Raw genomic sequence first — 26,714 nt, 5'->3', positions numbered from 1 at the left:
TACTCTACTCTACTCTACTCTACTCTACTCTACTCTACTCTACTCTAAATGTATAGTTCTTTCAAAGTGGCTTTCTTTGATGGCTTTGCTCTTATTTGAACTCCAGAATTTAAGTTTTCCTAATCTCACACCCCTTCATAATCAAAGATACAATTTCCTTCATTAACACCAGCTGGTGCCACATATGCTTCTTTGGCATGTTAATGGCATGGTCATATGATAGAATGAGGACATCATGATGACAGCTTCATTCAACTGAGGGTTTTTTCAGCTGGCTTCACAACTGGGCTTTCACAATGGTCTGGAGAATTTTTATTTTATTTATTTTTTTAAGACAATGGACTGTTCATTATTTATGCTCTCTTTCACTGTTTGTTATTCATGCTGGCATGACTTTTAAGTCGCAAACTGCTGAGTTTTTCTGTTCCTTGTTTATATGGTACTCAAAACTCACTTTCTTTCACTTGCCAACAAGACACACTTGGGGTGAACTTTTAGATAAACCAATGTTTGTGCCAAAATTAATTAAAATCATGGGATTCAAGGAGAATATCTAGTTAAATACAAGTAAGGATCAGAGTAATTATGCACATTTCTAAATTGAATGCACAAAAAAAATTGTACTCAGTTCTTTTATCACCTAACAGTGATAGGGTATTACTCTGCACAGGAATGCATAGGCCTACTGTAGCTCAGAAGACAAGGAGTAAAGGACAAGACCCCGTACCTGGTGTCATCACACCATTCTTGCTAAAACATGCTGTAAGGAAGATTTAAATACCTGTGCTAGATCAGGACAGCCTGAAACCCTTCATCTTAGTTTATGCATGCAACATAAAAATATGTACGTGCAGGGAAGTCATGGTCCTTTTTTAGCCTGAATATATCTGTTCAGCTCTATGAGGTTTATTTCCAGCTAGGCTAAGAGGAGTTCTAATTATGATTTTCAGTGCCTGACCCTGCTTATTTCTTCCTTTTCTCTAGCAATTTTACACAGCTTCCTCACCTAGCAGGAACAAAGGAAAATATGCATCTGGCACAGCAAGTCCAAGCTGAGTGGAAGAAATTTGGTTTGGATTCAGTTCAGTTGGTTCATTATGATGTCTTGCTCTCTTACCCTGATGACACTAAGCCCAACTACATCTCAATAATTGATGAGCATGACAATGAGGTACAAAAACCACCAGTTTTTCCAACGAGGGAACAAAATCACTTTCCTACACCTGGGAAGGCTGTGAGGAAAAACTGTCCTCTGTTCACTTAATGGTGTTGGGTCTGGTACAAAGCTCACAGAAGTCAGGGATTCCAGTTTATTTTTATATTTTGCATCTTTGTTTCCCTATATATGTCTTAGAAATACTAATATTTACCCTGATTCATACAATATCCTGGCATATGGATTAAAAAACAATAATGTAAGGGAATTACTTAATGTAATTCAATTGTTTGAAAATTCCTCTGTTACTTAGAAAGAGGAAAGAAACCCTGGTCAGCACCATTCTTTGTATTGATTCATTATTCAGTATCAATGATTCTGCTAAATTCAGTTTCTGGAAGATTAGAATTTAGGTCTCAAGATGTGTTATCACAAGGGGAATGAGTTTGTTATATCCTGGCTGAAGTGCACATAGAAGCTTCAGGAATGAACCTGAAGCTCATCTGCTGTGATGATGATGATGATCTTCTGTGACCTAACCTGTTCTTACCTGCTGTGCCCAGACCACTTCAGGGAACCCTGTGTTCATTTATGCAAGACTGTGAAGAGTGGAGATGGGATTTCTAAGTTCACATATTGAGCATGCCTACTGGAAAAGATGCCCAGTGCTTGCTAAAACTTTGCCCACTTCTTAGGAAGAACTGTAAAACCAGAGTCCTTTAGATTGCAAATGCTTATGAAATGTGCTTGTGAATAGAAAGTATTTATTTTCTATATTGTCTTGTTTACCTTATTCCTTTTCTCCTTTCCCATTAGGTTTTCAACACATCATTGTCCGAGCCTCCTCCTCCAGGATATGAGGCTGTTAGAGATGTGGTGCCACCCTACAGTGCCTTTTCAGCCCAAGGAATGCCTGAGGTAAGGTAATAGAATGTTACATAGTAAAAGAAATAGCGGTAGGAACAGAAGTAGGAAAAGTAGCAGAGACAGAAATAGAAATAATAGAAATGGAAAAGATGGAATACCATAGTGTACTGTGTGGCATTGCACAGAATATCAGAGAGCAATACAGAATATTTTGAAATTCCTTAGGCTTTAGTTCATAACCCAACTTATCACCAGTAGGAAAGGTGACCTGGCTCTGATTTCTTGGGATTATTGTGATGAAGCAATGTTCAAATTGAACAATTATATATATGTTTAATTTTTTCCTCTAGTTTGAGTCAGAATTGGATTTTATTTTTCCTTTTCCTTAAAAACTATGGTAGTAAGTCTTTAATATCAGCTGCTGTAAACTTCCTCAGACATTTCTGTAACTATGCACCATTGTTTCTCATCTTGGTGAACAAATAGACTGTTACATTTACCCAGCCAAATGAACAATCTCACTTTTCAAAATGCTGCTTGCCCAAGGCTCACACTGACAGGTATAGCTGCACAGTGTTGAGTATGCTTGAAAAGCTTTTGCTAACATTTCTAGCTAGCGATAAAGGTGTTGATGTGATCTGAATTTAGCACTAATCCTTCATGTCTTGTTTTACAGATGGTATCAGCTGATGGGCTTTCTTTGATAAAACTGGCCTGTGTAACAGGAGTTTTCTGTTCTATGATCATTAGGGCTTTCAATTAATATTTTGTTAGATTAGAATTTCTTGGTGGTGTTCTCAGTATCTTTCCTGTTTATATGCAGAATAATTAAAGTTAACAGAGCCCTGGTCCAGGCTCTGCTTTAAAGTTCCTTCTGGAAACATGCTAATGCTTCTACTAACACAGCTCAGTATTATAGCAAGAGTCACATACTTTGTGATGTTTGTTAGTGAGCTTCAAGTCCACAAAACAAAAGGAATACTGCATTCATTTGCCTCAAGAAAGTTGGAAAACCAGGCAGATAATCTACCCTGGGACATATGAGCTTTGAGTGTTCCAGGAATTGCAGTGGGAATTTCAGAACAGTGTAAGATAAATTAATGGGTTTTGACCTTTTATCATAACATATCACCAAAGAAAGACAGAATAACATCACTGCTTTGCTTGGTTTGTAGAGAGCTACAGTAAGTGATGAGATGTGGTAAATTATGAAAACAAGTTTAAAAAGCTTCAGCTTTCTTCTCTAGGAAATAGTTTTATTTTAATTAAATATAAAAACTTTGTTTCCAATAAAAGCAATACTTAAAGACAAGATAGTATTTTCAAAATCTGATGTTTATTTTCACCTTATTACATAATAGTTTGACAAGACCTCCAGGTACTTGTCTAGTGCTGTTAGCAGTAGCAATCTCCAGTGAACAGCAAACAGCACAGGTGGGAGCATGTATAAAGCTCCTCAGTGGGAACACTCAGTGGGGCCAAGGCTCTTCTGGGTTCTTGCAGGCCAAGAATTTTATGTTAAAAGTCATTATTGTCTTATTAAGTCACGTACTCCTTTCAACATGCTCTATGACACTATTGTCTTAAATCCTGCCCCTTTCTCTCAGGGTGAGTTGGTGTATGTGAATTATGGCCGCACTGAGGATTTCTTTACGTTAGAACGTGAAATGGGAATTAACTGTACAGGAAAGATCGTTATTGCCAGATATGGGAAGATCTTCAGAGGAAATAAGGTAACCTCTGTGTGTAAAAAATGTTGCTGCCCTTCTCATTGTTACTCCTGCTTCAACTGTGCTGCCCTTCAGTGTTTTCAAGAGACTGAAACACTTCCCTAAGGTGTTCTAGAGATTTTAGAATAACTGGGTTTTCACAGACCTGTGTTCAAAGGTGATTCTTTAGTATTTCTAGGATAAAAGTAATTCAGTTGGAAAATATTCCATATTTTAATGTTCATTTGCATTCTATAAATTGTTCCAAAAAATCATTGATAGAGTCATCCACTCTAATTCTGAGCTAGATTGTTCTTCCCTGTTGGTTCAGCTGCTTTTTTCCTATGTCTATATTGTGTTTCTTTATAATGGTTTCTGTACACCAGACAGAGACTATAGCTATGTGGAAGTTATTTTAAATTCTGTATTTGGTTATTCAACATCCCTGCCATATGAATTTATTTTTAAACTACAGTTTTTGCAGATTTCCATGACCTAACAGGAAAGGACATAATCCTGTACATACTTCGGGCATGCACTCAAGTTATTTTCTCAACAGAGATGTAAGAAAACGGTCTATTTTAAGAGTTTGGCCCTTGTACAACAACTATTTTGACCCTAATTTGAGAAGGACTGTAATTTTTATTTGTCAGTTACCTAAGGCTGTCAAGCACTGAATTCACTGGATACCAGTTCTTATTATATACTGTTGATTAAGCTTGTGTGAAGCTTTTAAATAGATAACTCATTGGTTTACATACCTATTTTCACTGGGGAAAAGTGGTATATAATTCATATTCTGGGCAGATAATATTTTCACTAAATTGTTTTCCACTCCTAAAGATACTATATGAATTGAAAAGACTTAAAAATTGAAGAAGTTATTACTGTCTATGAATCTTTCCTTAAAATGAAACACAAATATCTTAGAGTTACAAATATCTAGAGAGGCAGTTTTTCCTGTGGCTTGGAAACGATATGCCCTCTTTGACACAAAGAGCTATCCCCATTCTTATGGTGGTATTGCTAATGACTGCTTATATACTGAAGAATTTGGTAACCTATATAAAATCTGGAGAACTGTTCTAAAAGTTTTTCAACTTCCTAATGGTGTGAAAAAATAGGATAGAGAATGAAGGCAAGTACTGTATTTCCTTAAAAAAAAAAAAAAAAAAAAAGGGAAAAAAGCTATGATATTTCTGAGTTAAAATGCCCAAATTTAAAACTGTTGAGGATTACTTGTCACTCTGTCACTATCCATCACTGTCATGTCTAGTAGCAAACCAGATTGGGATGTCAGAATGATATACATTATACAATAATAAAGTCACACAAGAACACTTTTAAAACAGCATGTGGGTCAGTCCTTCTGCCATAATGAGCCTAAAATGCGGGCTCTCTGGAGTTAGTCTTGTTCACAGCCAAAGGCAGTTTCAATTATATTTAATTCAATTATATTCAATTCTCCAATTATAATCTTCCTGTGTAGAACAGACCCTGAGATACATTCAGAGATGGTTTAGGTAAATAAGGTAAGTACAAGACTACCTGAAAGATACTATTGCATTAATGTGACACAGTTTTTTCTGTTCCTGACATGTACAGTTCAATAGTCAGCTGACTGTATTGATCTGGATGACAGAATGCAAACTCAGGTTATGTAGCAATTGTGGAGAATGTTTTCCATGTCACTGATGTTATCTCCTAACCACAAGTCAAAGCAACAGAAAACCTTTTACTTACATATGGAAGCAAACCTTTTATTTTCATATGATATCTGCATATATATTTTTCAGGAAATTATAAGACAGTTATGGGCCCTTGACTAATCCTGAAATTTATACTTCCTTTTGCCCCTTGAACTCTTGGGGTCAATCTATAAAGGACTTGATAGGGACAGGAGATGTGCTTTGCAGGTGAAGAATGCTGAATTGGCAGGTGCCAAGGGAATTATTCTGTACTCTGACCCTGCTGACTACTGTGCTCCTGGAGTAGATCCTTATCCAAACGGCTGGAACCTTCCAGGTGGAGGAGCCCAGCGTGGGAATGTATTAAACCTGAATGGGGCAGGGGATCCTCTGACTCCAGGTTATCCTGCAAAAGGTGAGTGACTAGAGAAGGCATTCTCTGAGGGTCTGGTATCAGGAAAGGGCAGAGGATGTTTTCTCCCTTATACCAACACACTTTCTTAATCTTTGTTGCTAAAAGAGGCAGCTTCATTCTGTATTCACCACCTTCACCTTAGGCTTCTTCAGCTGCTTGAGTTGTGCCTAAGCTGTTTCATTTAGCAACTAAACCAGATCATTTTGATTTAAATTCATTAAGAACTATTTATGCCAGCACTTGGCCAGCACATCTGAGAGAGACAATCACCTCAAAAAAAGTAGTGCTTATGTGATGGGCAGTGTTGCCTCTTGGCAGCAGAACTTGTGCTGGAAGGGGACACATGTTCAAAACAGCAGCATGGTAGAGCAGGCCAAGAAGAAAATTTCTGGTTCCTCATGCTAGAGTCAGCTCAACTTCTGGGAAAGTGAAATGATTTTTCCTGACTCTAGTGTACTATGTGACTGTGCTGTGAATTGTACAGCTTCCTTCTGAGACTTGTAAATATGAAAATATCTGTCTTTTGCTTTCAGAATACATGTACCGATTAGACAAAACCAGTGGTGTAGGCCTCCCAAAAATTCCAGTTCATCCTATTGGCTATCATGATGCAGAGTCATTACTGAGGTAAGTGCATGGGAGACATCAGGTATTTTTAGCAGATTGTTTTTTGAAAGTTACAGGAGTATTTGAAAGTGGCGAAAAAGACTCTTGCACTCTGCTTCTCCTGTAGCTGTTGAAATAATAAGTTTGTTTCTCATTAGGACTTCTGTAGGAGGTAAGTGTGGTATCTATTGTTACATATGAGATATGTTCAGACTTATCTGGAAAAAGTAATTTGTAATATGGACTAATATGTCTTCAAATTTTCTTTGATTTAAAACTTTTTAGTTATCACTGTTGTCAGGGTAACTGCTCATGATGATAAAAGTATAGGTTAAAAAACCTCTTAACCTCTTTTATCTACTGCCAACAAGTAGTGATAGAGCAGATTACTTTGTATAAATATGATGTAGCCAGAAATTTCTGTTCAGTAAGTATTAAATAATACTAGAACTTGGTTTTAATAATTATAAAAGAAACCAAAATCCTTTAAAAATACTGGGTCCTTGTTTTCACTTTTGTCTTGAGAAGTCATAGCATCTTGTTATTCCTGTTATCATATTTTTATATAAACAATTTACTCAGGGCCTGAAGGCATGTTGAAGTGTTCTGTGGAATAAAGTTTGTCTGAAGTATGTATTTACAGTATAAGACATGCTTTCATTTACAATAAATATATTTTGCTTCCTATGAACCAGAACATCCAGCATACTCTCTTTCTATCTCAGAAGTTCATGTCAAAAATAAAAGTCCTTCAAGAGAATAAGTCTGGGTGATTGCAATCCCCTGAATTGCTGCATTTCCAGTTTTGTTAACAGGAAAAACATGGCAGTTTTGACAATGGAACAAGAGCGTGTGACTTGGACTGATCTGGTCATGTTTCTCTACTTTAGCTGTCTTTGACACACATCCACTGTCTGTGCTAGGAGATTAAACAGTGTGCAGGGCCAGGCACCATGAAATTATTGCCTGTGCTGTTAAAGTGTTGGAATGGCCCAAGTTGCTCTCTGCTAATTCAAATGCAAATACAGTTCAAGGTAGTAGAATGTTCCAGGGACCATTTACAAGAGGCATTTTATATGCAAAACCTCTGGGTCAGCACTGTTTTCCAGGGTAGCTGTAGGCCATTCCAAGCTGATCTCTATGCCCACTGTTGGAAAAATATAGCAGAAATGCAGCAGAAACAGAGAAACAGAAAAAGGATTTTTTAGAGAAAAGTTACACCCAGGATTATTGCTCTATGTTAATTTACAAGTATTAGTGTAGCTAAAACTCCAGATTATTCTCCTGCCCAACCTTGTAGTATAAATTGTCTAAAACAAAGACCAACACTGGTTTGTGTTTGCATGGGATCTAGCAAAGTGTGGTTTCTGGTTCCTCATTTGTTTGGTGCTGTTGTAACATGTCTGTAACTAATAATGATTTTTTTTTCCCATAACAGTAATATGGGAGGACAGGCACCACCTCATAGTAGCTGGAAAGGAAATTTGAACGTATCTTACAACGTTGGTCCTGGTTTTACAGGAAATTATTCTTCAAGGTCAGTTTTGTTTCCTAAGGAGAGTGGTTTTGCGATCAGGGAAATAACAGGTAGAGCAATAGAGTTTGACCAAAGATAGAGTAGCTGGGTTTATTTACATCATTCCTTTGATTTTGGCTATTTCCTTTGCTGAAGTATGCTCAGTGCAAAACATTAGTATGTTATGTCTTGATTGTATGGATATGACCTACTTGCCTTAGTTTCCAGCTAGTCATGAACTATATGAACTATAAACTATTCATTGAGAGTGATTTTTTTTTATTATTATTATTTTTGAGAACTTTTGTTTTCTTCTTTAAATTCATGTAAGTCCATCTTCTGGACTATTACCTATTGACTTATATAAAGCAGTATTAAACTGCTTCATATAAGCAGTTTTTCCACTCATCTTTTCTAGAAAAGAGCTTAAATGATGATAAATGCCAATTTTATTGCTTCAGATTGTTTTTTAACTGAATTAGTAATTACATGTGTATCAATGTTGTCTGAGTAAAATGCACTGACTTCATATGAACTGTTTGACTTCATATAATTGTTCATGCTGAATTTTATATGAACCCTTGGGGCTGAGTTGTTGTACCTTCAGTTGTACCTTATCTGTACCACAGATAAACAACTCTTGATGCTGTAGAAAAAATCTCTTGATACAACTCAGGTTGTATCAGGTTGTCTGATGCTGTCTCCCTATCTGACATTCCAGGGAGAGAAGCTCTGACAAATATTATGCTAGGGAAGTATTCTTTGCCTGCCTATTACACATAGTAGTATGGACTGCACTGGAATGTTCTTGTTTTGGCTAGGGTAGAGTTAATTTTCTTCAGTGGCTGCTATGAGTCTGTTTTTCATTTTTCATGAACACAGGGTTGATAATAAAGAATTATTTTTGTTATTGCTGAGCAGGGCTCACACAGAGCCAAGGCTTTTTGTGCTGCCACACTGGTGAGGAAGTTGGATTGGCTGGGAGGAGACAGCCAGGATGGGTGACCCCAACTGCCCAAAGAAATATTCCAGACCATCTGACAGCATGCTCAGTACATAGAGTGGGGGGCAGAAGGAAGAAAGGGGGACATCTGAAGTGATGGTGTTGGCTATCCCAAGTCACCATTACATGTGATGGGACCCTGCCCTTTTGGAGATGGTTGAACAGTTTTGCTCTGCTTGTTTGTGTGGCTTTTGCTTTATGTATAAAATTGTCTTTATCTCGACCCATGAGTTTTCTACCTTTTACCTTCCAGATTTTCTTGCTGCTAGTGGCGGAATGAGAGGCTGTGTGGGGTTTTCTTGCTGGCTGGGGTGAAACTATGACCTGGAGTCATTCTGATTTGCACCAAACTGAAGAAAATTAGATCTATTTACCTTTTTAACATTAGATGCTTTCCATTTTTCTTTCACTATTTCAAATTTACAGACTAGCTGCTAGCAAAAGATCTTTGGAGGTCTGATCCCGTTATCTGTATAGATCTTATGGACATCAGAAATATTACATAGGTGTCAAGGGCTAAATGCTGTTCTCATTTTTGCAAGGATGAATGCAGAAAAAAACAACACTGTAATATTTTCAGATTTACTTTGGTTTAATAGGTGATGAATTCGGTCAAAATGCTTTCTTTGTCATTTATATTGTACACTTTTGAAAGGTGTCAAGATTTTTATTATCTAATCTGGTGGATTTTCTCCTTGTGTTTTCTTCCCAATACACTAGAAAGGTGAAAATGCACATTCATAACAACAATGAAGTAAGAAGGATTTACAATGTGATTGGTACCATCAGAGGCACAGTGGAACCAGGTAAAATCATTGTCCTTCAGCATAATCTGAGTGAGCAGTGACCTCTACATGTACTTCATGGTTACAAAGGGGACATGAGGAATATAGTTTTCTCTGAAATACTATATTATATGATCTTTTAAATGGTGTTTGCATGGCTTTCATGTGGTTCAGGGTATGTCAGCACTTTCATTTTAAATGCTGATTTTCAAGGGGGAGTCATAACCAAGATGGAAATATTTATCTGCAGGCAGGTAACTTTGCAATTGAAATAATATTTTTAAGTGGATATTCTCCCCTAAGAAACATGGGAATGGATTTTGTGTTCCATAGGAAGGCACTATATCCACCATTATTGACTTTTTATCTATCTTACAGTCTCGTAACCAGTGTGATTTTATACTCTAAAAAACCAGATACATAGACATCCCTAGAATGATGATAAGATCGTTTGTCTTCTAACTGCACCACTTTCCTTTTGCCTAAAACACAACTGTTAACCATATTATAGTAGCATAGAAACCTAGTCTGAATTTTATCTCAATAATCATATCTCTGTCATGATTTGGACAAACCTTTTTCGTGATTGATTATATATATCCAGAGAAATACTGCATTCAGCACATGAATTCACAATGTTGTGAATTTCTGTGCTGTACAGATATAATTAGTGGATCATCTTCACCATGAAACACACTATTGTGAAGTATGGAAAAATGCTTCTCTCTTTAGAGGAAGCATGTAGTATATTTAATAATAGAACTAACAACATAGACTCTGAGGTTTTAAGTCTCGTGGGATCCAGTTACCGGGTTTGAAAAATTCTTCAACACTAACTGAAAATACAGAAAAATGTCTCCAGAAATTTAAAACGTTTTCTTCCTTTCTGTCATGTATATTATAAACTATTAATCTCTGTTGCTTGATATATACATGTAAAATTAGAAATTACTTCAAGTTAATATCTCTGTGCCAGCAAAAACTATTCCTAAGTAAACCTCCAAAATGAATTTCTCTAGACAGATATGTCATCCTGGGAGGCCACCGTGACTCATGGGTATTTGGTGGCATTGATCCTCAGAGTGGGGCAGCTGTGGTTCACGAGATTGTGAGGAGCTTTGGAAAACTGAAAAAGAAAGGTAATGTAATGAAAGAATAAAGCACATGAAAGTAGCTGCTCTCAGCAGTGCCCATTGATTTCTGTGAGATTTAAACATATGCTTGAAATTAAAAATGTGTATCTCACTGATGTCTTGAATAAATGCACTGCTGTGCACCTTTGTTGTATGTGAAGTACTTCTGCTCAAGAGAAAGTACAGCTACAGGGACACAAAACAAAATGGGGGATGCTGAAATTAACACACCATTTAGGTACATTTGACTAATCTGTATTTGAGGCTGGTCAGATTGGATATGTTGGTAGTGTTATAATACTGATACAGTGGTGGACTGATAAAGGCTTCATCAGGGCCACAGAGAGAGCCTTCTCAGCACTTGACTGTGGCTTGGAGGCATACTCAAGAATGAGTGAAGGATGTCAGTGTAATGCTGAGAATGAGTTTTGCAAACATAGTAGGAGGTAATGGTTAAAAATACCTCATGCCTACTTGCATTAGAATATAGGAACAAATGTCAACTGCACTAAGTTATTGTTGCTGTCAGAGAAAATGCTGTCTCCCTATCTGACATCCCACGGAGAGAAGCTCTGACATAAATACTATGCTAGAGAAATGTTCTTTGCCTGCCTATTACATAGAAAACCTTTTGACATTTAGTTTTATTTCTATTTCTTCCCAGTAACTGAATATCAGGGGAAGCTCTCTGGAATGCAAATGGGAAAAAATTTAAAGTTAAAAAAGAAAGGGAGTAAAAGATGAAAAGGTTCCAGTAGGTTCAAAGAAAACTTTGGGCTGAGTTAGAGCATCAGGGCAATAGAGGTTGTTCTGTTTGGCCTGGGTTTAGATTGAATGGAGGACTTCAAGTGAAAGATTTTTCTTTTGAAGGTGATCTGTCAAAGTTACAGAGAATTCCTTAGGTTTTGAAATCTGGCATTTGAAAGACAGGTCAAAGAAGTTCTGTAATGGATATGAAAATATGCCACTTTTCTGTCAGAGTAGAGGTTGATATATAATGTATACTAAACTGAACGTAGCAAGATGATTAGAAAAGCCTTCTTTCAAGAATTTGTGCACAGCACATTATTTTTCCTTGGTCAGAGTTTTAGATTGTAGAAAATTTTCTTGCATTTAAAGGTGAGAGACAAAGTACATTATTTTGCCCAATATTGAAATAGAAGCAAGATTGCTACAATAGAAAATCATTATTAGATAAAGTTACTGAAGTCTCATGTATATCTCTTTCCCCACAGATCATGGTAAAAGATGAGCCCCCAAAAATGCTATGTGTTTTCACATTAGACATGTAATGAGCAGCCTTTATTTTTGTTATACAGTTTTCATGGTCTCTCATTTCAGGATGGCGACCAAGGAGAACAGTGATATTTGCAAGCTGGGATGCAGAGGAATTTGGCTTGTTAGGATCAACAGAGTGGGCTGAGGTAAACCAAGAGTGTTCAAAAAGAAATTTGCATGGTGGCTGCTCTTTGAGAAAACTGCACTAGAAAGAAGCACTTCTTCCCTCCCCCACCCTTTTCCTTAAGCATGCATTGTCTCTCTCCCTTGAATTTCCTTTTGAACTACCAAGAATCTCTAGCTCCTTGCAGTATATCATACCCTTCTCTGAAACAGCTGTTTCTTTTGTGAATGGGAAGATAGTTCTGGGGGAAAAATGTTTATCAGCATTTTCTTCATTTTTTTCTTTCTTGTAGGAAAATGCCAAAGTATTGCAAGCACGGGGAGTGGCTTATATCAATGCAGATTCTTCTGTTGAAGGTACATGGATATGACTTGTGTTTTACAGAAATCCTGATGGTATGATGGGGAGGAATTTTGTGTTGGAGGCTGATGAGACCTTCAATGTGATAATTTTTGTTGCATTAATTCAGAAATGAATATGGGGATAAACTGTGGCTTGGAATCATAAAGTATCCTTCAGGTATTCGTGTTGTTTCAGGGAAAAAGTCCTTTACAGTAGCTACACTATTTGGGAGGTCATAAGAGAGACAAGAATTGCTGCGCCCTGAGTTCTGTGACAACACTTTAAAGTCAGCTTCTTCTCTTATAATGTGCATAATAATCATGGGGACATAAGAAAAGCTGTTAAGACTTTTTTCAAAAGCTGGGCTCTAATTCATCCTAACCAATGAAATGCACTGAGAAGATCATGGGAAGACTTCTCAGCTTGCTCCTTATAAAGAGTATAGCTCCCTAGTCCCTTTCTTATTAATAAATAACAGCATGGAGTTTCAGCTGAGGGAACTTCCTTCTTCCAGTATATAGTTTTTCATGTTTTTTCAGGAAACTACACACTGCGAGTGGATTGCACACCACTGATGTATAGTCTGGTTTACAGTCTGACTAAAAAGGTAATATCACTTGAAATTTTTAGTTGGTATGTTCTTGCTACTTGATGGGGCTCTATCTGTAAAAATATGGTGTCAGATCTTTCTTTTCTGACCCTTTTTAGGTCAATAGCTAAGGAACTGGAACTTTTTCCCAGGACAGATAGGGGGATTCCAAATTTACACCATTAAATTATTAACTATTCAGGATTAGGGGATTTTTCCACTCTTCCTGTGAAAGCATTCCTTCTAAGAACAAAAGCATAAGAGCATGCTGTGAACCACAGTACAGAAACAGAAACCTGGCTGTCCAGCTCAACTAGTAGAATGCCTGTGGTAGTAAGAGACTCTGACTCCCTTTAGGAAGGGGAAGAAATTAGGGTGGCTGCCATGTTTTTGTGTGATGTGACAGGTTTGGTCAAGGTGCTCAGCTTCAGTGTAACCTGTTAGTTATTCTTTTTCTCTGACCATGATGCTCTCACACATTTGTGTGGCACACAAAATTTAGAGGTGGGGACCTTTCCCAGGAAATTGCCATACCATCTTAGATATAAAATGTTCCTTGCTTTGGGAGTGGATCTTAGAGTCTGGCATTTTATTTCTGGAGTTTTTTTCTTTTTTTTTTAAACAGTGAACATTTAATGAGTTTTTGTGTATGTTTTAGATACCGATCAAATGTACGTTTGACTACTGTATATATTCTGTGAATTTACTTTTATCTGCCTTTTTCTGCTTTATGTATTCAGATGTTCAATAATTTATTATCTTATCTCTAGGAAGCTGGCATTAGACTGGTACAAAAGTAAAAGTAGTAAATAGGTATAATAATTTTCTGGCAATTAAAAGATAGTAAATAAAATGCGGCTCTTTTAAAAGTAGGTACCCAGATAAGCAGACTTGTGTCCTGAACTCAAGAAGAGTTGATCACCTGCAGTTCCCATGGTAACCTGCTAAGTGAAGGGGTTCAGAACTGTCAGGAAATCAGGTCAGCAGAGTCTCAGTTTGGACACCAAGAGCAATCATTAAAATCTTGACCTAAATACCAGTAAAAATGCTTGTGTAACCCTTCCTCGAGCTGGGAAGCAAAGACTGAGGAATGCATGTAACCACAGCTTGTTAGTAGCTGACGTCTGAAGAGAATGCTGATGAGGAAGCATGTCCCATGTGATCCCATCCATAGTTAATCTGTGGTTAAAAAGTTTTCATGCTCATAGTTCTGTTCTGTGTAAAATTTCCTTCATGAACAAAACTCCAAATAAATAAGTTTTAATTTGATTCCCATTGTGGAGTAATTCTTAGGTAGGTGATAGATTAATAACAGAATATATATTAATAATCTTTAATAGATTCAAAATAGTAAAACCTCAGCAGTCCAACAATATAAAGGAAAGATGAAGAAACATCCACTGTGTTTAAACTGCTCAGTTACCTGCAATTAGTCAGTGATAGGTATCAACTTTAGAATCATTGTGATTTGTATACGTCTCTAGCAGCTATGATGATATAAACAGCAGGTACTGTGCCCTTTGCCCTTCTAAGGTTGCTTCTGCATCCATAAACATATTTTTGTGAACTGAAACAAGGTAGAAATAGTTTTGAATTAAACTAAGACAAAATTGAAATTTTCTGCTAAAGTAAAGCAAAATGTTTTGGTTTTGTGAGGGATTTCTCTTTTGAATATTTAAATTAAATGGCTGAAAAATCTGATAAAGAAATATTAGAATTTAAATATTGACTTGAAATGTTTTTCTTTCCTTATGTTTTCTTCCATCTAAATTTACCTCTTTTTTAGCAAATAAATTATTCTTCTGGAAAATGCTATGCATTTGAAGTGTTAAAATGGAAATGCAGAAAGGTTGAGGGACTTCAGATGACATACCTCATTACTCATTACTTGTAGGCTTTGTCTGATGACAGGTTGTTGACTTTCTGCTTGGTAACATTTAAAATTGTGTCCTTTGTCTTTTTTTCTAGATACCAAGTCCTGATGAGGGGTTTGAAGGAAAATCTCTTTATGAGAGCTGGTATAAAAAAAATCCATCAAGCGAATATAAGGAGGTTCCCAGGTCAGTGACAAAAGAAAACAAAATACATACCAAATGTTATTATAACTTGTAGAGTGTGGGTTTTAAAGAAATACTCACGAAAAACTGAGTCCTGAAGAGAAATAGTGTGATTCTCAGCTGGTATAAATTTCAGTGATGTAATGATTGCAGCTCATATGCTATTGTACAGCAGGTTTTTGAACCTGCCTTTGAAGATGAACAAGAGGCTTTATTTAGTTAATAGAAGTTTAGACAAAGAAGGGTAGTATGCACAAGCCAGAGGCAATTACACAAGATGTTAACTCAACAGCTTTCCTTTGCATTTTTTTCTAATCTTCTGAAAGGCCTCTCAGTTTGGGTGGCTGGGGGGCATACCAGGCAGGATTTTATAAGATTGTCCTTCAAATTTACTGTGAGGTTTCTACAGGATCTCAAAAACTGATTTTATTCCATGAAGCCATGCTGGTGGTACTGCTGTGATTTCTCTGAGTTGAGAGCTTTGGGTAGTGGAAGTTCAGCAGGAGGAAGGTCATTGGTTCTTGTCAGTGATAAAAAGACATTGAGGTACGTTCTCCTCTTGAGAACAGGACATCTTTGACCCTGAGAAGGGTGACTTTGCTCCTCTGAGAATGCAGTTGATGAGGTGCAGGTAATGCAGGAGTCAGAGGTAGTTCATGGTGTATTGGCAAACGAGAGCACACTGGGAAAAGACTATGTAGTGATTGCTGAATAAATAACTGCCATGGGATACTTGGAAGCAATCTAAAATTATTCCTTAAGTATTGTCACTCAAGGCATTTTCCTCTTTCTTGTTTGAAGAATAAATAAACTGGGTTCTGGCAATGACTTTGAAGCATTTTTTCAACGTCTTGGCATTGCTTCAGGCAGAGCACGTTACAGTAAAAATTGGGTAAGTGTGTGTCTTTGTAGTTTGGTCTCCTTTGTAACTGCATGAATAACATCACCTGTAAAGGAGCCATTTAGACTTCCAGCTTTTTAGGATAGTACAGTTCAGCGTGTCAGTGGTGTCTAATTGCTACAACTCTATGTGCTACCTCAAAATCAACATGTTATAAATAAGAATGATCAACTTGTTGTCACTTAGACAAAAAAGCTTTTGCTCAGGGTAAATGATGTGCTCAAAATTACCTGTGACTGATTAAGGCTTCTGAGTAGCTTATGGTGACTTTTGAATGATTTGTAACACTTTACAAAGCTTGGAATTCAAAATGGTTCATACTTTATTGAAAATATGGGTTGGGCTCTGGAGCAAACTGTGAGAGGAGAGTAACTGAGAAATGTTCAAGGAGAAAATTATTCAATGTGGTCATTTCCTCTGAAAAGGAAGGAATATCCGAGGACACAAACAAATGATTATTGAATCCAAGAAATAGAAGTCCAATCTCACCTGGATTTAGCAAACTGAAAGTGATATGTCTGTGCTTAGCTACCTTCTTTGGGCTGTGTACATGGTCAGTGGAGAGAGATTTCTCCAAATGACCATTCATCTCAGCATAGGTTAATGTCTAACAGAGACATTACTGACCAGTTCCCCTTCGACTGTCTATTGTGGCTACACAGAATTAGTGTGATCTGAACACTGAAACTTTACCATGCCTTGAATCCCACAGCAAAGATTTTCGAAAATCTAAATAGACATAGCTGAATAATGGTTTTGTTTTGGCTTGGTTTCCTTTGTTTCAGAACACAGAAAAATACAGCAGCTATCCAGTTTACCACAGTGTCTATGAAACCTATGAAATTGTGGAACAGTTTTATGATCCCACGTTCAAGAATCATCTGACAGTCGCTCAGGTACGGGGAGGGCTGGTGTTCGAATTGGCCAACTCTGTTGTGCTTCCTTTTGACTGTAGAGATTATGCATCAGCTGTGAGCAACTATGCTCACATCATCTATAATTTGTCAAGGAATCACGAAGAGGAGCTGGCAACATACAATGTATCCTTTGGTATGTATAGTCTTTCATCACATTCCTACTCTGTTAATGCTAATAGTGCCTAATACTGAATGTCTTTGTCCTGACATGTTATTTACCTTGTATGAACAGTAAATAAAACAGCAGCAATATCCTCCATTAATTTGAAATGGGAATGTGTTATCACTAGCATGCCTGTGTGGGGACTATGCCGCTGCCAAATAGAGCTAACACTTAGAGTTGCATGTTCTTTGACCTGTGCATGATTCACCAGTATTGACAACTATGTATCATTGTCATGTTTCCTTTAAAACAAAAAATCACACTGTTTTGCAGCTTATAGTGTTGGATAATTCTGTGCCTGAGGAACCTTTTATTAATTAGCAACATTATAGAACATTCAGTTTAGGATTTGGCTGCTAATGGCCAATATCAGGTACATGTGCATGTGTGTACACTCACACACACTTTCTCTGTCTTTATCAAAACTCTGTGTGGAGGGGCATAACAGTAAAACACAGATTTCTGGGATTTATAAATTCTCAGACATATCTGAACAGTCTGCTTCTGATTCCATGATCCAGTTTTTGATATTTCTGTACATTTTTAAGTAGCAGATAGTAAACAACATTCACAGTGATACTAATTGCCATTGTTTCTAAGAGAGGTTTTCACATAGAATTACAAATTATTTAATGTAGGAATATGGAGTTATCTTCTTTTCCTTCAGCAAGAACTTTTCACAGTTCATGATTACGGTGGAAGATAAATCTTTAATTGTAAAATTTGATTTGTTTGAATTTGAGTTAAATACTTTCCTCCCACTCCCTCCAGATGCTCTGTTTTCAGCTGTGAAGAATTTTACAGAAGTTGCTGCTAGCTTTCATGAGAGACTACAACAAATAGATATCAATAAGTAAGTTCAACTCTTATTTTCTTCCAGTCAAATACTCCAGTTAATCCTCTGAGCTCAAGAGGGCTTACTCTTCACTTATTGACACTTAATGGAAAAAAAGAAATAAATAAGCTGTAGTTGTGGCAAGCTTTTTGATGAGCTTTCAAGAAATTCTATGCACCATCTATGCCAAAAGGCCTAGTTTGCACTTGACTTACTTCTTAATTTATTCTTTGTAGGCCATGCCCAGAATGACAAGCCAAATTTCCTTTTATGTGTACATATATGTATGTTCCATTTCTTGGGAAGAATCTAATTTAGCCATATGCTTATCCTTATGGAACACTAACTGAGAATAAAAGCCATCTTTTTAATGGCAGCAACTTTCAGATAAAGGAGTTAACTGTAATCTCTTATGCAAAAGATGACATTTATGACATATGACATCTACGTGACATTTTCAAAATGGCTTTATTGATGGATGGCCTAAATCTATGCTTTAATTCAACCAGACAGTTTCAGTTTCTGTTTACACCACCATAAACTTGAAAAAATTTCCTTAATGGTAATAGGCTTACTCCAGGTTTACTGTGATATAAATTTTGACACTTTGTATTGGTGAATGCCTTTGAAGGTCTACAAGTCACTTTGGATATAAACCACCAAGCCCACATATATTCTGTGTAACCTCGTCACAGCGCTTTTATTTGTTAAGCATCAATAGTATGTGCAGGGCTATTAAAAGCACACAGACACAGATGGTCTCTGCTCTAGGGAATTTAAAATCTACCATCAGTAAAACACAATTCTCGGATGGCTCAGAAGAGGATTTTAACATCACAGGGTTCCTTTTTCTGGTATGTTGTGATTTTACATAAAAACAAATGCAATATTATTGAAGTAATTTGTGGCTGGCTGGGTTTCTGGAAAAGAGGGTCCTTAGAAAACTGTTGTACAAAAGAAGAGAATGGTCTGCCTAAGCATCCCCATGAAAAGGAAATAAAGGAATAAAAGGAGAGAAAAAAACCTGAATCCCTGTCTTTTGACACTATCACTTGGGCTTTAAAAATAGCTTTAAGCTTAAAAAATAGCTTTTATTATTTTTTCTGTTATGAATCAGTCTCTGTCACAGCACAGATCAGCATAATTCTATTATGCAGGTTAGCTGACATGTGCTGTCTTTTGTGGGCTACACTTGAAGTTCAACATCATAGATATGCTGTTCTTCTTAAATCCAGATATGTATGCTTGGATAGGAGTATGGCAGATGCACTGCAGGTAACATATTCAACATATTCCCTTATTGTTTTTGTGTTTTTAGCCTGCTTACTGTCCGATCACTAAATGATCAGCTCATGTTTCTAGAAAGAGCTTTCATCGACCCTCTTGGATTACCTGGAAGGCCATTCTATAGGTGAGAAAGGCTTATTTTTCACTTTCCTCTTGAAGTGTGCTATGAAAATTCCTTTAAGATTTAAAAGTCTCTAAATGGAATTATAATGATTTTATTTAACACAGCAAAAGTACATGAGAGAGGAGGAATAATACTGATAAAGGGAAAAGACATTGGGGAAAACCTCAGCGTGATGCACTATATAGAATGAGGAACATTCTTGTTGGAAGCCTATTCAGAAAATTTCTCTTGGTTTGATTTGGCTTCTAAACTGATGTAAAAGTTTAGCCCTGGAGTAATTTTAAATAATTTTAATTGTAGGAACTTCAGGGAGTTGTTCTGTAATTGAAGCACCTAAAAGTTGATCAATTTTAAGAACGCAGCCATGCTAGCAAGTGTAGTGTGGAGGGAAGTGCTGAAACAGCAGGGAAGGAATTCAGTGGTCCTCTCATCCAGCTCAAGAAGTAAATCTTCTTTAAGAGGCAGTGAATCAAGTCTAGTTTTTGATGCCTCTACCAGTCTGCATAATTCAGAATAGCAGTCTCTCCACTATAAACTAACTGAAGAAGGAGAAATCTAGACCTGCAATCCTTGTACCTCTCATAGCTCATGCTTAAAATCTGTTAAGAGTCTCTTGTTAAAAGTCTTTTCTATGTCAAAGCATACCTGTATCTGTTGGAGACTGTGTATATCTGTGAGGAAAAAAAAAGCTGGCTTTTTAAAAATCTTTTCATTTCATCTAAGTTGTGAGAAAGGAAAATACTTTAGATGACTTTATCTCAAGTATCTATAAAGCTGTGGAATTCATATGGCATGTGTTATTCTCTTGCTTCATGGACTTAAGCTACTATTGTTGCAATAATTTATTTATTTACATCTTCAGTGTCAAGAGTTTACAGCTGGCTTATAAAACATAAAATAGTATGTTTCATTTTCCTAATGCATAATATTGTTATTTTTGTCCCTTGACTTCCCTGCAGACATGTTATCTTTGCTCCAAGCAGCCACAACAAGTATGCAGGAGAATCCTTCCCAGGAATCTATGATGCCATGTTTGATATCGAAAGCAAAGCTGATCAACACGAAGCCTGGGAAGAAGTGAAGAGGCAGATTTCCATTGCAGCCTTCACTGTGCAGGCAGCAGCAGAAACACTGAAAGAAGTAGCATAAATATGAACAATATAGGCATCAATGAAGACTAAATGGTTTACAGAAGTCTTAAAAATGGAGCACTTGAAAACACTAGGAGGATTATGACAAAGAACACAAATCAAAAAAATCTTGGTCTTTGCAAATAATATACCCAAGTGGAATGCATTTAGTAATGTTAACAAGGTAATGTACTCCATTTTCAGAGCTCAGGATTTAGATATCTTCTGAATTGAGACTGATAATGTTTCAGGTTTTCTCTCAGCTTTGTATTTTAAGAATTGCTAACCACTGGATTTACTTCTAGAGTTTTAAATTTTTCTAGCTTAATTATTATAGTGATCTCCATAGTTCTTCAGGAAAACAGAATTCATTTCATGTTTCTGTCAGTTACTAGTTTGGTTGTTACCTTTTCGTTATTTACCCTGGGTATACATGATTATACCTCAAGACAGGCCTCCCAGCCCTCCTTTTCCACAAAGATTGAGATGGATATGGAGATGGGAAAACTGTCTCATACCATGTGCAGGATGGATAATAATCGTAACAAGTTTTGGGCAGCTGGCCCAGAATATTCATCCATGATATTCTTTTCCTCACATGCTGAACCTTGCAGCTGATTGCAGATAAATCTAAGCAAGAAGCACTGGAATAAAAACAAGGCAATACATCTTGTCAGACATATAGTCATCTCACAAAATGTCGCTCAAGATGAAGACCCCATTGTTATTCTTTTAACCAAAATCTACCCTTGCTATGCCTTGTCCCCCTGGAGGTGTTTTAAATATGAAGACAGAAGCAAAGAATATTTATCATGTCCTAAGTTGAAAAGGATACCAAATTATTACCATTTTCATAAAGTCTGTATATCTGATTATCATGTGCTGCTTACTCTTATGATGGACCATAACTGTCTTGGGACAACCAAGATCAGACAGAGAAGACTCAGAAAATAAGATCCCTTCATCTGAAATTTTGCCACTGGACTATTAATAACCTCTAGTTCAGCTAGTATTTTGTGTGATTTGATGTGCCATGTTAGCTGAGGCCTCTACCATGTCTTAAACTACTGTCCTATGATCTGATGGTTTTCAGTACCACGGCATATTATTTTCTTTAGCATGAGGCTTCATTTAATCATAATTATTTCTGCACTTCACATTAAAGCCTTTTAGACATGTTACTATAATTAAATCATTATTTTGCTTAACTGCTGGTCTTTCTGCTAAAATAATCTAGTTTGTCAGATATTGGGAAATGGTCTTATAACCATAGTTATTGCCCAGTTACTTTCACATTTTTTATGAAACAGATTGGAGTAAAATGATGAAGATGTCTTCCTCCAAATCCAGTACTGATGGGAGACATTGCTGACTCTGTTTTGTCACTGCTGGCTGCTCTACTACTCCACTTTCACCAGTGGAGAATTCATGACATCATAATCCCTAGATGATTTGTTATGCAGCAATCAGGACAATGATAAGCTAAATCCACCATGCAGAGGGGAGTAGCAATAAACAGCTCCTGTTGACCAGGTGGATGCAATAACAATGTTTTTCTTTTGCTGAGGAGGATAAATTGAAGTGTCAAACTCCAAAATTGTGGAGATCTTTTCCTATGTGACCTGTATGCTGCTTCAGCAACTTTTTCTTTCAGTCCAGAAGACATAATTTTTTAATCTCTGGCCTAAGCATAGCATTGTTTCATTTAAGTTTTTTGGAAATAGTTAGCAGATAATATACAATGTCCTGGCCCAGGACCACACAAAATACAGAAGTAGTTACACTCTGAGACTACAGAAACATCCATTAAAAAAAAAAATCTGTTGCCTGTTCCCTAACCACTGCAGGGAAGAGGATACAGGAACAGAAATTTTCTCTCTCCTGTTGACTACGAGCTGGGGACATAGGCTTGTGTGAACCCCATGAAGTTCAAAGGGTGCTGCACCTGGGCCAGGGAAATTCCAAGCACAAATCCAGGCTGGGCAGAGAATGGATCGAGACTAGCCCTAAGGAGAAAGATTTGGAGGTGTTTGTGGATGGGGGAAGCTCATTGTGACCTGGCAAAGTGCACTTGTGGTCCAGAAAGCCAGCTGCATCCTGGGCTTCACCAGGAGAGGTGTGGCCGTCAGGCTTAAGGGAGGGGATTCTGTCCCTCTGGTCTGCTCTTGTGAGACCCCATCTGCAGTGCTGTGTCCAGCTCTGGGGCCCCAATATAAGAAAGGCCTGTTGTAAGGAATCTAGAGAAGAACCATTAAATCACAGGCCTGGAGCACCTCTGCTGTGAAGACAGGCTGAGAGAGCTGGGGCTGTTCAGCCTGGAGAAGAGAAGACTATGGAGACCTCAGAGCACCTTCCAGTACCTAAAGAGCCTAAATGAGGCTGGAGGGGGACTTTTTGTAAGGATGTGTGCAATAGGACAGGGAGGAATGGCCTTAAGGTGTCCCTGTGTTCAGTGCACAGTCCTTTACTCTCTCAGCCTCACTGGTTACATTCCTCTTGTGGAAAAAGGGGTCAAAGTTTGCAAGCTGCACTTGTCAGCTGCCAGCAATGTAAACTTTTAGTTGGAATCTGATAATGGTCTCCTGGAGCCCAAGATAAGAAAGACTCTGACTCAAAGAATCAACATCTACTAGTGTTTTAATCTGATCGAAAGACTGAAGAGGCCGTGAGAGAGTTCAAGGGACTGCACAACTGGCAGAGTCAGAAGGAAACTACTGATTTGAAATTGTGGTTGAACATTACCCTGTTGCTAGTTTTCCTGCCAGAGCTGTCTTTCCCACAGATCAGGGTCCCTTGATCTCTCAAACCACAGGTTCAACCTTTAGTCAGACAGTAGGTCAAGCAGCACAACAGTGGTGTATCTTTCTTGCTGCAGATACTAAGCTTTAGGGCCCAGTTACTGAGCAACTACAACCTACGCTTTACAAGCCCTGGCATTCATTCTGTGTTTCACATACCATCACTGCCTTTACTAGTTGGCTGAATAGCAGAATGATGCATTCGACACACAAATGCTTGCTAGTTTTGCATTTGGCATGTGTATCCTTGCCAGTTTTTGAGCTTTTTTAGTTTACCAGGCAGTTATGTGTTTTAAATGGGTAGAGTATATGTAGCTACCTGCAAGGGCTCCTAGCTTCACCTGAACCTCACTCTTGTTTTCACTGTCAGAATGAGGAATTCTCACTACTCCTGAACTCAGCATGAGGCATATGCAGTAACTAATAATTTTCATGATAATTCTAAAAGTGATACTAATTCAAAAGAGCACTGTGTGTTCAGGAGTTAATGGTGTGGACCCTTTTTCTCACCTGTGCTAAGAAAAGGAGTCTTTTTACACTGTAATATTTCCACAGTTTGTTTTGCATGATTTCTCTGACTACTTTGGGTTGGTCTTATCTCCTTTTAGCCTTGAACCTTTGATTAAGTGGGTGTTTTCAAAATTGAGTAAAATACTCAGCTATTATCAGAAGTGCACTTCTAGAGGTATCTCACACTGTTGTAGCTAGAAAAGCCCCATGTAAAATAACAGGGTGACTGATGGATGTGGCCTTGATATTGCCAGGAAAGGACTCAAAGGAAGATGAGTCTTTTGGGCTACTGATCATCTCAAGGAGCTCCCAAATGGCACTGGCTATTTTTCTGTCAGAAAATGAACATTCTCAGTACAGAATAATTCAAGTGCCTAAAGTTAGGTGCTTATCACACTTTTGATACCCTAGGATGTCTGGCCTGATCCCAGGATGGCCCCTGTGTTGCATATGTCAGCCCTATGGCACAAAGGACTTGGGAGTAAAGAAGATAAAGCTGAAAGAAATGGTTGCAATGAAGATGTCTTAATTTTTCTCACTATCCAAGTCTATTTTAATTTGTAATAAATTACTTTTCCCTGAGTGGAATCTATTTTGCTAATGATGGTAATCAGCAAGCGATATACTTGTGTTCATTTCAACCCATGAGCTTTTTCATCTTATTTCCTGCCTCAGTCTTGTTGAGGAGGGCCTGTGGTTAAAGGTGGATTTACACTGTAACATTATACTTGCATTTAATTGTAACATAATATACCCCACATAACCCATGCCATGTAAGAACATATCACAACTAATAACTAATGGTAATAGGATTTTAAGTGGTAGAAGCCATTTGGCTGCTGCTTCTTGTTCAACCTCAGCATTGTTAATGCCCTTGTCACTTTAAATAAAGACATTCACGTAGAAATAAATGCATTTCATACAGTCTCACTGTTGCTATTCTTACCTTCTTCCTCCACTGATGTTATTATCATGTGAGGTCTAATTTTGATAGTAATCTCCAAAAGCCCCTGTCACTTTACTGTCTATTATGTGCCAGTCCTACACCTGTGGTGCTATATAAATGCTAATAATACATCAATATGCTCATTCTTTATGAGTTCTGTAGGTGGAATTCCATCTGGTTTGTATATGTCAATTCAGATGCTGGTGTGAAATGTCATTGCTGTTCAGAATTTGTCATGGTTTATGAGCAGTTGGGAAATGACAGGAAAAATATCACAAGACTGGACTTGCTTGTCATTTGAACAAAGACATCCAGACCTGTGCTTATGACAGTGGCTGTGGCTGGTGTGGAATACCCAAATGGTGTAATTTTTCTCTGAATTAATTAATTAATAATTAAGTAATTAGGATATTAACCATTTTTTTCAGGTTTTTTTTCTGAATATTTTCAGCTCCTCATAATGTATTTAAGAAAGTTTTGATACTCAGAGCACTGACATTTCTTTCACAAACTTTGTCTACTTTGGACTTCGGGAGTGAGTGATAGGAATTTGGAGCGTGCCCAGGTTCCCAGAAAAGCTTTCCTGATGTCAGCCATATAACTGGTCTCAAATGGACAGGCCCTCAGTTCCAGAAAGATCAGTCTTGGCTTCCATGTAGCCGTGAAGGAACTTGGCAGCTTGGAGTGATGTGCACATGTGATTATTCTATTTGTCTACTAGTTATCTGTTGAATATATATTTTGACTATTCCCTGGGCTACAGTTGTTTCCTTCCCCATGAGATACTTATGGATTTGACTAAATTAGACTAGGAAAACTTGATCTTAAGAACCTTGTAATCTTAAGTGCAAGTATCTAGAGAATATAGCAAATAAATTTATGACTTTTCCTAGCTGCAAACTGGATGATGTCTAGAAGTCTTCTTTCTGGCCAATCTAAATTATGTTCTCAGCTGCTCTAAGTATACATTTTTTGCTAAGGATTAATGTTACCATAGATTAAAAAGGGAAGAAATCCAGTGTTTTGTTGGTAAAGAGGAAAGAAGTTTTCCCTTAATTTCATCTCTTGGCCACTTCCACTGGAACAGATTGTAAACAAGCCTAAAACAGGAACTTTCCAAACCAGAAAGTCCTAATAATTAGTAGAAATTAGCATCTTAAATACTAGATGTACATTTCTTGGTGCACTGCCTGTATACAGATTTGTTACATACTCCAACATCACTCTGGGATTAAGGCTGGTTAGGAACTGGGAGAACTGAGAAGCAAAAAAGGCAGGGACAGCCCTGAGGAGGAGGAGGAGGAGGAGGAGGAGCCGGAGCCTCAGAGCCTGCCGAGCTGCCGGCCAGTGCTGAGCAAATGGCCGGGAGCAGGAGCAAGGCCACCCTCCGTGTGTGGCTGGTGTGCCCTGGGCTGCTCGGCTGTTTCTTGCTGGGCTTTCTTACGGGTGAGTACAGAGACCCAGGGGCTCAGCCCCCAGCTCCTTTCCCCTGACACTTGTGTGCAACTCCTGGTGTCATTAACTCACCAGCAGGGAGATTATGCTGCTTCTTCAGGGACGTGATAAAGTACTCGTCCCACTGCTTTTTTTAAGCTTTTCTGTCTAGCAGCTTCAGGGAGCAGGGAACAGAACAACTCTGTGCTTCAGTCCGGGACAAGCTCTGGTGAAATGACAGCTTCCCAAAACAGGCAGCCAGGCATCCAAAGAGTAAATACAAGAGTTGGAGACTTCAGTGATTGCAAAATCTCCCAGATTTTTTATTTTTAAGTTTTATTTCCTGTTTTTTCCTGAAGATAATTTTAAATGCTCCTATTCAGTAACTATTTTAGAAATTA

The 26,714-nt window shown here is 37.7% G+C and overlaps 2 protein-coding genes across 2 annotated transcripts in view; both read left to right on the top strand.

The window, feature by feature from the left end:
• LOC107211745 (putative N-acetylated-alpha-linked acidic dipeptidase) overlaps positions 1–24,860 on the top strand; it is a 28,614-nt gene extending 3,754 nt beyond the window's left edge. Inside the window, exons 3-19 of the mRNA XM_015644157.3 lie at positions 985–1,171; positions 1,973–2,074; positions 3,631–3,756; positions 5,649–5,835; positions 6,369–6,462; positions 7,880–7,978; positions 9,681–9,766; positions 10,765–10,884; positions 12,220–12,302; positions 12,573–12,636; positions 13,162–13,229; positions 15,180–15,271; positions 16,070–16,160; positions 16,955–17,219; positions 18,021–18,102; positions 19,403–19,495; positions 20,455–24,860. Of these exons, the coding sequence (XP_015499643.1) occupies positions 985–1,171; positions 1,973–2,074; positions 3,631–3,756; positions 5,649–5,835; positions 6,369–6,462; positions 7,880–7,978; positions 9,681–9,766; positions 10,765–10,884; positions 12,220–12,302; positions 12,573–12,636; positions 13,162–13,229; positions 15,180–15,271; positions 16,070–16,160; positions 16,955–17,219; positions 18,021–18,102; positions 19,403–19,495; positions 20,455–20,644 (2,029 nt within the window). The 3' untranslated portion in view covers positions 20,645–24,860. The remainder of the gene's footprint in view (positions 1–984; positions 1,172–1,972; positions 2,075–3,630; positions 3,757–5,648; positions 5,836–6,368; positions 6,463–7,879; positions 7,979–9,680; positions 9,767–10,764; positions 10,885–12,219; positions 12,303–12,572; positions 12,637–13,161; positions 13,230–15,179; positions 15,272–16,069; positions 16,161–16,954; positions 17,220–18,020; positions 18,103–19,402; positions 19,496–20,454) is intronic.
• A 1,355-nt stretch (positions 24,861–26,215) lies between these two features.
• LOC107205820 (N-acetylated-alpha-linked acidic dipeptidase 2-like) overlaps positions 26,216–26,714 on the top strand; it is a 30,162-nt gene continuing 29,663 nt past the window's right edge. The window contains exon 1 of the mRNA XM_015630783.3: positions 26,216–26,325. Within this exon, the coding sequence (XP_015486269.1) occupies positions 26,238–26,325 (88 nt within the window). The 5' untranslated portion in view covers positions 26,216–26,237. The remainder of the gene's footprint in view (positions 26,326–26,714) is intronic.

The sequence above is a fragment of the Parus major genome, chromosome 1 (assembly GCF_001522545.3).
Source record: "Parus major isolate Abel chromosome 1, Parus_major1.1, whole genome shotgun sequence".
Taxonomy (NCBI): Eukaryota; Metazoa; Chordata; class Aves; order Passeriformes; family Paridae; genus Parus; species Parus major.
Note: the sequence above shows the minus strand (reverse complement) of the source record. Positions and strands in the feature narration are given on the sequence as shown.